General features: G+C 40.3%; 1 protein-coding gene across 2 annotated transcripts in view; it reads right to left on the minus strand.

Moving 5' to 3' along the window:
• MET (MET proto-oncogene, receptor tyrosine kinase) overlaps positions 1 to 14127 on the minus strand; it is an 89795-nt gene that overhangs the window by 22798 nt on the left and 52870 nt on the right. For both annotated transcript variants that reach the window (XM_049814427.1, XM_049814428.1), the window contains exons 7-11: positions 12951 to 13053; positions 12601 to 12737; positions 9970 to 10134; positions 8998 to 9097; positions 84 to 302 (exon numbers count right to left, since the gene is read on the minus strand). In XM_049814427.1, the coding sequence (XP_049670384.1) occupies positions 84 to 302; positions 8998 to 9097; positions 9970 to 10134; positions 12601 to 12737; positions 12951 to 13053 (724 nt within the window). The remainder of the gene's footprint in view (positions 1 to 83; positions 303 to 8997; positions 9098 to 9969; positions 10135 to 12600; positions 12738 to 12950; positions 13054 to 14127) is intronic.

Genomic DNA, 14127 nt, shown 5'->3' on the forward strand with positions numbered 1-14127 from the left:
TATTTCATCAAAATATCTGTTCCACCCTGTGCTGCTGATACGCGCTTGCGAATAATTAAAAAATTTATTTCAACATTTCTTACCTTAATTTCCAGAATGTTTTGGTTGCCTCTTGAGATGAACACCGGCTTTTCAAAATGCTTAAATACAGGATTATTTACATAATCAAAATCAAAGTACAAAGAGCTGACACCATCAAAAATAAAGAACACTTTGGTTACAAAAGGTGGTTGGAGATTGAAGGCTTTCAGTGAAGGAGTTGTACAGCAGATTATCTCTGAGCTAGAGCGGTGGCTACATGCCTATAAGAAAGAAAGAAAGAGGTAATTGCAGTAAGTACGTGCATAGGAAGTCACTGATGACCGTTACTGTTCTTTAACAATATGCGTATATTGAAAAAATAAACACCAGGGGTCTTGTTCTTCTTTAACCAAAGCAAAATCTTGATCACTGCTACACAGCGTTTATTTAGAGCTGGGAGAAAAGTATAAAAGCTTCATGTCAATGGTGTTTGCACTCTTGTTGAGGAAATGTTCAAGTAAACAAGCTTCCTGGCCTGATTGTTCACAGCACTTTTAAAGTAAATATTTTGCAGATAATTAATGGAAAATTATTTCCAAAGCCAAGGACCATTAGGAGGCTAGCCTGATGTACTGAGCAGCCACAATTCAGCTTACCCAGCCTATATCAGAGTGACTGCCACATGGGTTTTTCTTCCTTTTTTACTACCAAAGCAATAGCAAGGGACCAGAGGAGAAGGTAAAGACAGGGCCAGTGAATCTGACTGAAATAGCGGAAAACAGAAGTAAAACACCATTTACCCACAGCATAGCTAAATTGCTACGGTTCCAGAAAGGCACTACAGACTCTGTGAGAAAGTGCTTTAAAGCCAAAGCCCCCATGGGATTCTGGGCCATGAAAGCTCAGCAAAGTGTATCTTCTTTCTAAAAATGTATGTGTAAGGCCCCGGACACGCAGCATTTGGTGCTTTAGTTACGCAGGTGTCATGCAAGTCCCTCCTGGGAGCGTTGACTGCGGGACGTGCTTCACGTTGTCTCTCGGATCAGCGGGGATGAGATGTTTGCCCCTTACTGCAGCGCGGGAGCTGCCTGACAACAGGCGTGAAGCCGCGCTTGCCCCTCACTCCGCCGTTATTCCTCGTGAGGGCCTGCTCCGGAGTTGCATCCTGGGGGAAAGCTGCTGGTGCACCCCACGCTCCAGAAGACCTGCCAGAGCACAGTTTGTGCCGTGGGGGTGTGATCCAGTGTGAAATGTCTGGCCCGGGTGCCTCCCTCTACCCCATACTGCCTTGACACAGGACTTGGGAGACAGACGGGATGGACCCAGGTACTTCCTAAAAGGACTGCTGTGTTGCAAGCAAGGACAGAGGGGATCTGCAGGCAGCCTGATCTGAAGCTGAGTTTAGGCAGTTTGCAGGGATAATATGAATCCTTGCAGACAGGATTCATCCAGCCTGCATCCAGACACCTGCACTGGAGTTAGTTGTCTGAACTGCCTTTATAGTCAACAGAGGGGAACAGGCTCACCTAGAGTGGGATTCATCTGATCCATTTTAGACAACAGCTTTAATTAGATTAACGGTGCTCTAGAAGGGTCAACTTGTCTTTCTTGACTGTGAAGGTTTCTACATGACTAATTTGATTATAATGTCAACAGCACACCTACAAGCGTCGATGGGAGGCACGGTGGGTGCTGGGCAGCATCACGCAAGCTGCAGAGCGGTTTGTTTGTGATTGTATCGTGTACTTCCTTCTCTGTGCCTCCCTTTCACGCTGCCTACCGTGGATATGGTTGAAGGAATTCTGGCACAAACAGAGTTGCTTCAGCTCCACACAAGTATTTCTCTTTCAACTGTATAAACCTCCTGTAAGTAGTTCCGTGTACACTGTGCCCTGACAGCAGAGATTACACTTTTTCTTTTTTTTTTAAATATAAATAGAGTGGCTGACATCTGCCCCAGTGAGAATGGGGCTTAGCTCCTAGTCATCATAAATCTTATGTTTATTCTACCAGCAATTTCCCTGGAAAACGCAACAGTGCTGTTGAATACCTTCGCGCATCTAGAGAAGGCCAAAAAATATATATTTTTCTGTTTTGTTTTTCAAATTAAATTGGTTCTCATTAGAAAAAGCTGCCTGAAGGAGCTGTGAAATTAGTTTACATTTGTCTCTAATATGCTAAATTAATGCAATGTAATTTTGGTCTTTCAATTCAGTAACATAACCGTTCAAGCTATATCAGTTATATACTCACATTAGCTTGAAAAGTGGGATTAAATTATCTACAAATCAGCACTTCTGGTTATCACTACAGCAATTCGTGTTTCTGTGCATAATACTGTGAAATCTTGAATCTGCTGAGGGAAACATTTTCAAGGCTCTGAAACTGAGCACTAGAGTTTTAGAGCTTTACTACAAGGGTTACCTGTCTGTGAGTTGAGAGTTCGGCACTCAGTTAAATAACTTGGTGTAGTTCTCAGTGATGTTAATGGGACTTGCACCCATGTAACTAACAGCCCGTTTAGATTCTAGCACAAATTCAGAAATATTTGTGCACCCCCCATGACAACAAGGTAATCTGTGGGACACAAGACAAAGGAGAATTTCGTTCCATTTGCCTACAGTATTAGACTGTTCTTGCTCTTCTGTTCTTCCTCTTTTGAATACCTTGTTATACACCACTGACTATATCTCAGGCTTTGTTATATCACAGGGATCTAGAAATTCATTGGAATCAGTATGGTAATAAGATGCATCATTAGTATAATGGATGGTCAAGCCATACTTTTCCATTATATATGAATATTTGTAAAGATATTTATCATATTGTGTCGATTCTAAAAAGGGATTACTAAAATATATATAATTATAAACCCAAATATGTCCCAGGTAATCATTATATTTTTGATTAATGTAAATTCATTAGACTTTTTATCTACTGTAGAGTAGTGATGTCCCTTAAATGAATAGCAGTGGTATTCATAACTTTGTTTGTGGCTATCTATTAGAATCAGATACTTTACTTTATCAGGCTGGTCTCTGAAGAGGAAGCTTTCAGAAAATGATAAAAATCTAATAATACTCTTTGGAGGGGATGCAATGTGACTGATTGGTAAGGTCAAGAAAAATCTTATTTGCAATGCCCTTATTGGTACATGATTTGACATGACATTTTTACCTTGAAATTGGTTTTAGCAATTGAAGAATATGACGGTTTAGTTTTCAAGAAATATTGGATTGACGATCTATAAGAAAAAAAACCCTAATTCAATCTATTGCCTTCTCAGTTAAGATACTGCCTATCACCCAGCACCTTTAACTTTTATTTAATTAGGCTTTAAAGTACATTCACTTTAAAAGCTAAGCCTACTTTCTTCTTGTGACTATAATCTACATCTGAAGACAATAAGGAAGAAAAGATGTAAAAATTATGGAGCATTTCACAAGCGTAAGTAAATACTAAACCCCAAAGGGAATAATAATCCATTGCACAATGTATATGACTCATCACTTAAAGGTATGTATTCTTGTTTCATTTGTAAAATATGACCCTTGAGGCAATTAATTCAAACCTGACCTACAGAATCTGAACTTCAGTGCCCAATTCAATTTTTTTCATCTGATAGAACAACAGGAAAAGTATGAGGGAGGATCTCTGAGCTCCAGAGGTCTCCCAGCAGCTGACCCAGATAAGAGAAGGGCAGTTGGATGTGTGTTACAGGATCTGTAGCAGTCAGAAGGGAGAAAAGGGCCAATTTGTCCTTTCATAAAAAGTAAACTTTTGGAGTTCCAGTGAGGAATGAAAGATGAATGAGGTTAAATACATACCGGGAGACTCTCCAACTGTCTTTGCCAAAGGATGATTTCTCAACAGAAAGAGATGGGAATTCAGGTCTGACTTGAGGAAAGCCCATTCAGAAAGCTTTTTGGTGTAGGTGAGAAACTGGGCAGTGACACTCAAGCAGGGTACCTTGAAGATTTTTCAGAGAACTGGTTGGCTTTTGCTGCCACTTCACATAGCACAATGAATGGCCTAATGGATCAGTAGCACCTTTATTCTAGTTGTCTTCTTGGATGAAGGCATGGGAGATGATACTTCCAGTCTATCAGATCATTAGACCAGAAGGTAGAGTAAAACCTCTCTTGCTCCTGGGTCTAAGAACCAGCCCTTCGGACAATACGACCAATACTGACTGGTAGTCTAAATTTCTCCCTGGGCTTGCGATGGTCAATGTACCTGCTAGCACCACATCCCTGGCACCCTGGTGATTTCACAGTGTGGGCTTTTCCCTGACACCAACTGCTGCACTTTTTCCTTGGCAGGAGATGTGCATGAGATGCAGATTCAGCACAGAAAGAAAGGCCAGTGGTTCCCCTTCGTGAGGGAAACTCTTTGCTGGGATTCTGTGGCAGCTTTATGCCACAGAGTCAACACAGACAGAGGATCCAGCCCTGCGTATCTTTGGATAGGTAGTCAGGAATATCTTCAGTAATCACATGCTTGCCATCCACAGTTTCCAAGGAATTTATTCTATCATTATTTAATAATTCTAAGGTAGACACTTGCAGGTGAATTCTAGGCATTTTGATGAATATTATAAGTATGGATTGTTTGTGGACTTGTAAACACCAAAGAAACTTTAGCGTATTTTAAAATTCTCCTGTAATACAGAAGGAAAGGGTAGGGAGCAATTAAGAAATGCTAAAGATCATTCAACAGACTACTTACTGAAGAAATAATTAAAAGTCTGTGGAAAGAGATGATCTTGTGTAGCTACAAGGTCAGTTGTTGAAGATCATGCATTAAAAGGTGCTTCTCCCTAATTTTGCAACCTTGCATATCTTGGGACATTCATGGTTAGAAGAGATTAAGCAGTGGAAATATATAGCCAAATTAGTTAATGGATGGAATATTAAAAATGTTACAGCAAAGAAAGCCCAAATGACCACTTGTTCACTATTGGGGAATCAATGCGAAGTACAGTCTTTAAAAGAGAAAATATTGGCTTCGAGTGCTTCAAAAGCAGAAGAATCATCTAGCAAAACTTATAGCAGAGGTTAGAAGACACTTGTTTTGTAAACAGGCTCCTGATCAAACACCATTCCAAACTGCAAAGCTTTTTTACAGGCACAATGCAACGTGAAAAGAAGGAATGAGCTGCTTCCCTCCTTGTGCACCTCACATAGGAACTGGATGTGTGAGCAGAAGTGAGAGGGTTTGTGTATCCTTATGCATTACCTAGAGCTGTTGGGAATTTCTAAAGTGCCTAAATTCATATTTTTTGTTCCTAGTCAGAACAAATGGTCAAAAACCCTCATGAAATAGAAATTAAAAAGAAACACATTGCAAGCATTGAAACATATGGTTCAATAACTCTAGAACATTTTTTTCACTCATTGAAATACCAAACTTGAAGAAGGCAAAGTGTATTATTTTGATAGTGTTAACATAGAATGTAATATAAACACAGCTACTGTGAACACAGTATTGAATAATTTTATGGAAATTTAAATAAATATGAAATTAAAATGATAAAGTTGAAGCAAGGCATCTTTGCCTTATAGAAGAAAAAGTCTCAGAAATACTGAACTTCAAACATGAAATCTGAAAAGCTCAACTTAAATGTTTCTTCTATAGGGGGCTGGCATATTGTCCTCAAACCTTTTCAGTCTCAGTGAAACTGCATTTCTTATGGGGAGTTGTTCCAGAAAAGCTCTTTTACCAGTTGTACCGCTCATCTTTTCCACCGGGATGGAAAGAAAGAGGCAGAGAAGAGCAAACGCCCCAGGGTGTCAGCTGGCTCTGCTCCCTGAGGCTTTGGGATCCTGAGCATGCCCGACAGCTCCTGCTGCTCACAGAAGTGACCCTCCACTCGCACTGTGACTCCAGCAGGGCTCTAGCCCACAGTTAAGCCTGAGGGAGTGAATTAAGGGCCTGGGGACAGATAGCTGACAGGAAAAGGTGAGACCTCTTTTGAACTGGGCACCACCAGTTTTAGGCAAATGGGAGAGGGCCTGGGAGGTGGCAGAAAGAATGAGCAGAGCTCTAGGAAACAACACTTACCAGGAGAATTTGGAGTGGTTTGGTTTGTTTTAACTGGAAAAGAGAAAGGCTGAATCATGATGTAGTGCAAATATGTAAAATTAGCAGGAGAGACTGGTAACCTGTTGTTTGTGTCCACTGAGGGTTAAACAAGAAGATAGCAAATTAGCAGCTAGGATTTGGGTTAATTATTAGAAGTCTTTCCAAACCACTAGGTAAGCAGGTAGAGCAGCCCTCTCCAAAGCTTGTTTAAGCAAGGTTGTGAAATTTCTTTCACAAGGAGCTTTAATAACAGCCTAGACAAATATCCATCAGGCAGTGGTCTGGGTACATTTGTGGTCCCTCCCAGCTGTACTTTCCTTTGATGCTTTGGGATGTGTTTCAATGCTGGCTTTGGTTTTCCCAAGAGCCAGAGTTTCTGAACGCTGACAAAAGCAGCTTCTTGGAGGAGGCTGGTGAGAGAAAACTGAAAAGAAAAAGGGCTTAAATAACAATTAAAAAAAATGACTCAGTTAGCTCTCCTCTTCCAAACTAAGGAAGCAAAAAAGATATATAACCTCAGCTATAGGACTTCTTAATCATTTTGGTTTGTATTGTACTGTTTGTCTGGGTTTGGTCTACTCAGGACCACAACGTGTTTTCTCCTTTATAAATGGGATAGCTGGTCATTGCAGTGCTCTGGATCCTTGTTGGAAATAGTTCCTCATCGTTGTTTATTTTTGTAATGACTGGATGAAAGTTTGGCTTTTTGGCATATCGCTCATGTATAGGGCCCAGAATCTCCAGTGTAGGATGGGCAGGCTGCAGCCATAGGCATCCTCTGCCAGCGATTTCCTCAGTTACACTGTGCAATCTTGTTTTGCCACTTATAAATCTTCACTCCTCCCTGAGAACTAATATCCTTCCTTGAGAAATAAGCTCCAGGTAAAGACTAGTGGCAGAATAAATGGCAAGCAGAGCTGAGCTGCCACAGAAGCAGGGAAAGCCACTGAGTGCCAGAAGCCTTTCATTTCAGTAGAGCAAAATATATTGCGTGGGCAGTGTCAAAGTATAAAACACTCTGGATTATAAACTGTTTGAGGTTATATTCCACTCTTTGTGGAGGGAGAATGAACTTGTGTACAGCTGCTTTTACACTGGGGCAGATTCTTAGAGATCAGCAGTGGTAGGGGACAGATATCCTTATGGAAAAGGAGGTTCAGACCTGCCTCTTCTGTGTGCTGGCAAATATTACATGTGCTGCAACGTATGAAAAGAAAAAGAATAAGGGAGATGATTCTGACTGTATATGTCCATGTCTTTTTTAACAGGAGGTTAAAAGGCAGGATGGCAGCAAACCATTGCTCAAAGGAAAGGTTGCTTCCCAGTATTTGGGGGAGAGAGTAAACTCTACAGTGTTCATTGCCTGGAGTTGCCAGTCATGTTTGGACAGTGGATTTAGTTCTTTAAACCTTCAGATCCTTTCAAATCTGTTCAATTTCTGAGGAAGTCCCAAATATTTGACAAGCAAGGTATGCAGAATCAGGGCCTGAAGAGAAGCAATACTGCATATTCTCACAGGGCAACAGAGAAAGCAAGTGAACGATCTTTACTTCAAAAGAAACACTGCTCAAATCCACACAAAGGAAAATCTAAAGAGCTGATTTCAGCAATGATCTTTTCTTTGGAACTCTTTTGTACTTAGAAATAATCACGCCCACATTACTCAAAACCTAATAAATTTTGAGTTTGGTTGATTTCACTGAAATGTTTTGCTTTCCAACTCATGGGTAAAGTGTCTTTTTTGATAACATTGAACACCGAGTTTCATTGCAGGGGCACTGATTTTCAGATTAATACCTGAACCCATTAAATTACAAACCACGATTACATCCAGCTGAAATTCAGGTCCCGACACTCATAATACTATACAAATTAGGAGCATGAAGAATATTATGACCTTGAAGCTATAAAAGACTGCAAATTTGCAGACATACTGTTTAAAATGCCTTGAGCAAACCTAGGCCTAATACTTAGAATTCAATACAGGAAATAGTGTATGATGATCATTAGGAATAAAATGAGAATATGAGCAGTAACAGAGCATGTCATAAAGAGTGTAGCTCAATTTAGCCTCAGTTAGGCTAAACAGACCTTACAGGATACAAAAATGTTGGAGGTGCAAGACAAATGTGTAGGCAAAAGCTTACAGGAAACCGTTCCAGTACAACTAGCCAATAAATGTCATCTTTGCCTTACAAAAACTAAAGTAGATCACACGGTCATATCTGAACACCTTATTTAGATTTAGACACTGTGTGTTATCAACTCAGGTAACAAAAGAAGGCTCAGATCCCTGACTGACCCTCTGTTCATGCAGAGGTACCCAACTGCAAAAGTCCAAACCTCTCTTAAAACTTAGTTGCTGAAGTTCTACAAGTTAGGAAAGATTTACCCTAATAGGTAATTTGGCAATCAGAAATTCTTCAAAATAATACTTACTTTTGATTTTACATATTTACTTTTCCTCTTTCTTTGACACTTGCTCCATTTTCATTTATATCCACAGTCATTATTTGAATATATTTCCTACCTATCACAGTAGCATTTGAATTTGACATGTGATCTGACATACCTGTATTGCATTGCTCTACATTTAGTCACTGAATTTGCATTGTTAAATTGCAATATAAAAATCTTGTTATCAGATATTGTAAAAGCCTTATTTCTTTCGAAGACCATATTGGAAACTGTTGTTCTACCCCAGGCTTAATTTCAAATTTGTTGTTGAGTTTTGCCTATGAAGTGGAAACAGTCTGTGCAGAAAACACCAAAATGTCGGTGGAAGCCCTGAAGTTTCAAGGCAAAAATCAAAGTATTTTGACTGAAAATTCTGTGCCATTCACCACACGAAGATGTCAAGATAACAGATTGTCTTCTCCAAGACTGACTCACCACAGAGAAGTTCATTCCCAGTTTAGGTACAGTAATCACCATCTGAGGAAAGCACACTGAGTTCAAGTTGATTCCCTGAGCTGTGATTGTACTTCCACCACTAGGAAAAAAAAAAAAAAAAAAAAAAAAAAGAAGAAGATGAGTAGGATAATGATACATCTGCTATGATAATCTTAATTACAAAGTATATTTTAGAGTAAGTGACAACATAAAACTAGAATTAGGGATATATGGGGTGAATGCAAATACATAGCTCTGAGCAGTGAGATTCTTTTTCTGGGAAACAAATTTTACACTTGCTATAACAATTAAACAAATACAGGAAAAAAGAACTAATTTAAAAAATATGGTATGCCAGGATATAAAACAAATGTGCACATTTTAAAGGAGGGTGTATACCTGTACTTAGCATTTGCTAACTTACTTAACTTATTGCTTTCAGTGGTGCTGAAAAAGGTGTCTTTTTTACTGCTGACATTTTTTTGGCAAAGACAGATGGCTTGGATTAAAGCTACTGAGACCATAAATGTGTCACTTAAAAACACACACATACTACTGTACATATATATTCATAATATTTATGTAGCACTGGATTTAGACTATTTTAAAATCCATTTGCTCTCCTGAGTACTGCTGACTTGTCACATTAAATGATTTTTCTCACTAATCAGTGTAATGTCCAGATGCAGTATAGGAGACACACTTAGCTGTACAGTAGGTATCTCAGCAGGACATCACAGGTACGCTCAGCAGCAGCTAGGAGTTAAATCACATAAAGAAAAGAGGCTCCCTTCCCCCTTCTCTTTCACCTCTGAAAGGAAATATCTGCCCTCTGCAACTGCACCATAATAGAAGCAATTGGCATGGCAGATAGAGATAAAAATGCAATTTCTTTTGATAGATTGCTGCACAGCATAGCCATTCTTCTTTCATTCATTACTTTTCTTATTTCTATAAGAAACTTTTACTCACCTAAGAAAAGATTTGGCTGGATGAATTTTTAAAACAACGGGGTCTTCTCTGTACATGAAATGACCGCTTGCATCTCGAATAGCTTCATCAATTCCCACCCTCACACGGTATTCCTGGGGAATTCGTTGCGCTGGAGTGTAGCACTCCGCAGTGCTCACCGATACTCTGGAAGAACAGAAAAGTGCTTTCTTGTCAGCATTATGAAACAGGTACTTGGTTTAAAACACTGTCCTCTAGCGAGCCCCAACCCTCCTAAGGATCTGCTTGTAAAAAAAGTCATTAATTCCCACGCTGGATGACCATATTGCAACAAATAAGCACGGCGTGAGGTAGAAACAGCAACACCACTGCTTAGGCTCAAGATTCATCTTAATTTGATTGATTTGCACCTTGCCTGCTGGAAGGTGTTTCCCCAGTGCTGGCGACAGCCACATCAACCCCTGAACCCTGCCAAGGCATCTTCCAGCCTGGAAAACAACAGCAGGGTCCAGGTTTAAGGAGAATGGCTTGTTCTGCTGTAACCAAGGGATAGCATCTTTCTCTTTCCAATCCACAGGATTTACCCTGTGTTAAAAACCTCAAGAAAAGGTGCTGGTGTCAGAGATGTCCTGCCCTGGGGGCACCTGCTGACTGCAGGTGCATTGAGGGGCAGGCAGAAGGCAAGGAGAAGGGAGGAGAAGGTGAAAATTCAGGAAGAGCTGGCTGAATTCAGCACAGCAGCAGAGTCTCTGGGATATTCACCTTTCCCTTGCTCTCTCATGCTTGGCCCTGGAAGTCCTTTTCCTACACTGAGCTCAGCGGGTGAGTGGGCAGCAGAGAGGGGGAAGGATCCTGAAGCTTGAAGCACATGAAGTATGGCAGCAGGGACCAGGGCACATCAGAGGCAAGGGTAACAACTGATGGGAGAAGCAAATGTAACTCTACCAGCCGGTTTCAGTAATTTGGGCCCAACCACATCCAGGAGCCCTCCAGGTGAGGCCATTCTCAAAGGCTGTGAGAGATTGTCTCCAAATTAGACAAAAGGGGCATTTGCTGCCAATTCTGAAGCTTTCCAGGAAGGTGGCGTTCACGGTGTGCTGTAGGGGTTAGTGATTTGTTCCTATGTATCTGGAAACCTTTAACCATCTTTTAAAGGAAAAAATAAACCCTTGATCCAGCTGCCCTCAGAACTGGGCAAAGCTGCCAGTTTAGGTAGAGAAATACGTGCCCTGAGAAACTGGTTAAGACCTGTGTAGAAGTCTCCAGACGACTTGGCTGGTGAGAAAGAGGGGTGCTGGGGCTGCTTACTGGATAAGCCCCAACTACAGGTCAATAACATGAGGTCCACCTGATCAAAGCAGATGTCTGCCTCTGAGCTGGCTGTCATCTCACCCCCACAGTAGATGTCTCAAATGGATCAGATGAATCATTCCCAAAAGGTTTATATATTTGTCCATTAGTTGACCAGCTGAGATGATGACATCAGTAAATCCCACCCTAAACTACTAAGTAGCCACTGAACAGAAGTGCTGAAGATCTTGGTAGTGATTAAATATCAGACCTGAATACCTAAATCCCTTTCTTGATTTAGTCAGACTTAGCTGATTTGATCAAAAGCATACAATACATCATTTAGCAGCAAAGAATAAAATTTAGCTGTCCTGACTCTGAGTCTGACATTAACTAATAGGCTACCGCTTCCCCACGTTCTCTGCAAGTGTGATGTTTCACCACTACGACTTTCCATAATCATTAGGAGAGACTCAAAATTCAGAGCAATTGTGGGACATCCTGTTCCTGGGACACAGTGGGGCCAGATTCTGCCCTTGGCCACAGAGATGACAATTCTGGAGCCATCCTGCTGTATCTGAAAACAGGACCAAGCAGGATTTGCGCCGTGGTATAATGGCTACCAAATTCAGAACGCTTGTCTGCCCATAGCAGAGAATCTGTGCTTGGTATTTAACATTTATATTAAGCTGGGATTCAAGGCATTTCCACAAAGAGTGTGTCAAAGATTCTTGACTGAGGTCCTACTGGATCCAGTACAGAGCCACAAGAAATTCTGTCTTAATCCACAAAACAATTTTATATATACCAGGAAAAGTCCCAAACTGATGCAGCCTCTGGTTTGGAGGCTGTTCACTGATAGTAGCACAGAAATAGCTCCTCCTCTGCATGGGATACACATTCCCACAGTGGTCAGGTTTCCACCAAACCAACCAGTAGGAAATGGTAACCCGCACCCACTGGACACTCACTGGGAGCTGCTGGATGAACAGCAGCTCTTGCTAATACAAGAGAGAGAGGGCTGAGTGTGTGGGAGTCGGGGTGACAGAAATGATGGGAAACGTGCAGTTTCTAGTCCATTAGGTGCTGATTTGCTACTTCTCTATGCAACCTTTTAATGAGGTTAATGAAGGCATTACAGAATAAACAAGTCTTCTCGGGAACTGTAGTCCCTTCTAGGAAACTTTCTGACATCCTAAATTGAGGATGTAATCCAGAACTGCACGCTTATTGCAGTATCAATTCTCCAATATGTAATACGAGGAGAGGAAAGCAATGCACACGTGCGGTTTTTTTTACTCCAAGACATTTTAATCAAGCCTTTTCAGTATTAAAGGCATCACTTTTTAGTAAGTACATTACCTTTTCAAGGTGCATGGTTTGTCACCAACAAAAATACTTCTGGATTTTCCACTGTTTAGGTATTTTCCAGCTACAGTTAGCAATGTTCCTCCAGATTTGGGGCCATAGGTGGGAGAGATACTTGTTATTACAGGATTCTGAGGTGGGGTAAAAATAAGAACAGTGGATTGTTAAATTATTTTCAAAATGTGAAGAGGAAAAATCTTAAAACATTTATTACCATTTCGATGTTGTAATAATAAAGCAAAGAGTAATATAGAATTACCATACTGGATTGGACTCATGAGGAGTCTCCTTCCAGTTAATATTGAAGTTAATTTTGACAATAAAGTTTTAATCATAGTGCTTACCACGTACGAAAATGTATTGAATAGTGTTTTGCCATGCCCAACAGAAACACTACTGGATATATTAAAACTTGGATTTTTTGCAGCAGGAACTGTGCATTCCAGCCTTTGGAAAACAAGGAAAAAGATGGGATTACTTTTTTTTTTTTTGGCTTGATTTTTTTATATTAAAATAGAACGACTTCAAACTCATAATAATGGAGGATCCATACTAAACAAATCATCAATCTATGCGTGTCAGGGACATTTCAGAAATAACAGCTAAAAGAAGTGTTGTCATCTTCTTTAATACTAAGTACAAACACTGTGGTGTTTATACTTGGCCAGAGAAAATAATTTTAGTATATCAAATACATTTCAGAAAAAAAGGAGTATGCTAGAGAAAACAAATACCTCCCATTCAATGGCTGAGTTGGTTTTTGGAATTTTCATTTAGTGCCAAATTTTGGCAGACAACAGGATTAGAAAAAAACCGCAACATATACACAAGTTTGTTGTATAAATTTAAATATTACCAAAAATTAAATTTGAACTTTTGTGCCAGCATGTGTCAATGTATTACATTACATTTACACAGTCTCATGTATGAGGTAGTCTCCTTAAATCATTTTGTTTGCATTAAGACTGTTCAGAATAGCAGTTAGGAGAGTGCTCAATACTTCTGGAGGGTGACCTTTTTGCTGCTATATATATGAATAGGGAAGCCATGCCATGATTTGCACATTGCTTTGGTAATAGCTAGTCATATGCTTTGAACTGGGAGAGGATATTCATTGAACTTCCTATTTCTTCAAGATGACAACCAGAATAACCTCTGCCTTAAAGTTAAGCCATTATCCCACTGTCTCAAATACTTATTTCTGAGGAGGAGGAGGAGAGGTGCAGCTGAGGGTCATAAGCCTCTGGATGACAAAATACCTGCATCTTCTCACACTTCTCTCCAGCAGTTTCACAGATCAGGAAGAGGGAGGTGGCATAACTGAGCCTGGCAGGATCCTGGCAAAAGGAACCTGCCCCCTTTTCAAGCCTTTGAATAGTTTCGATCTTGCCAGCTCCCACAGATGTTGAACAGCATTTCTCAGACAAACCAGAAAAAGCTGCTGCAGGAGCTATCAGCATTAACTAGATTTATTTGATCTCCTTTTCAAGCACTTTTTTCTTGGGGAGCTTATCAAACCAA

Source organism: Accipiter gentilis, chromosome 11 (assembly GCF_929443795.1).
Source record: "Accipiter gentilis chromosome 11, bAccGen1.1, whole genome shotgun sequence".
Lineage (NCBI taxonomy): Eukaryota > Metazoa > Chordata > Aves > Accipitriformes > Accipitridae > Astur > Astur gentilis.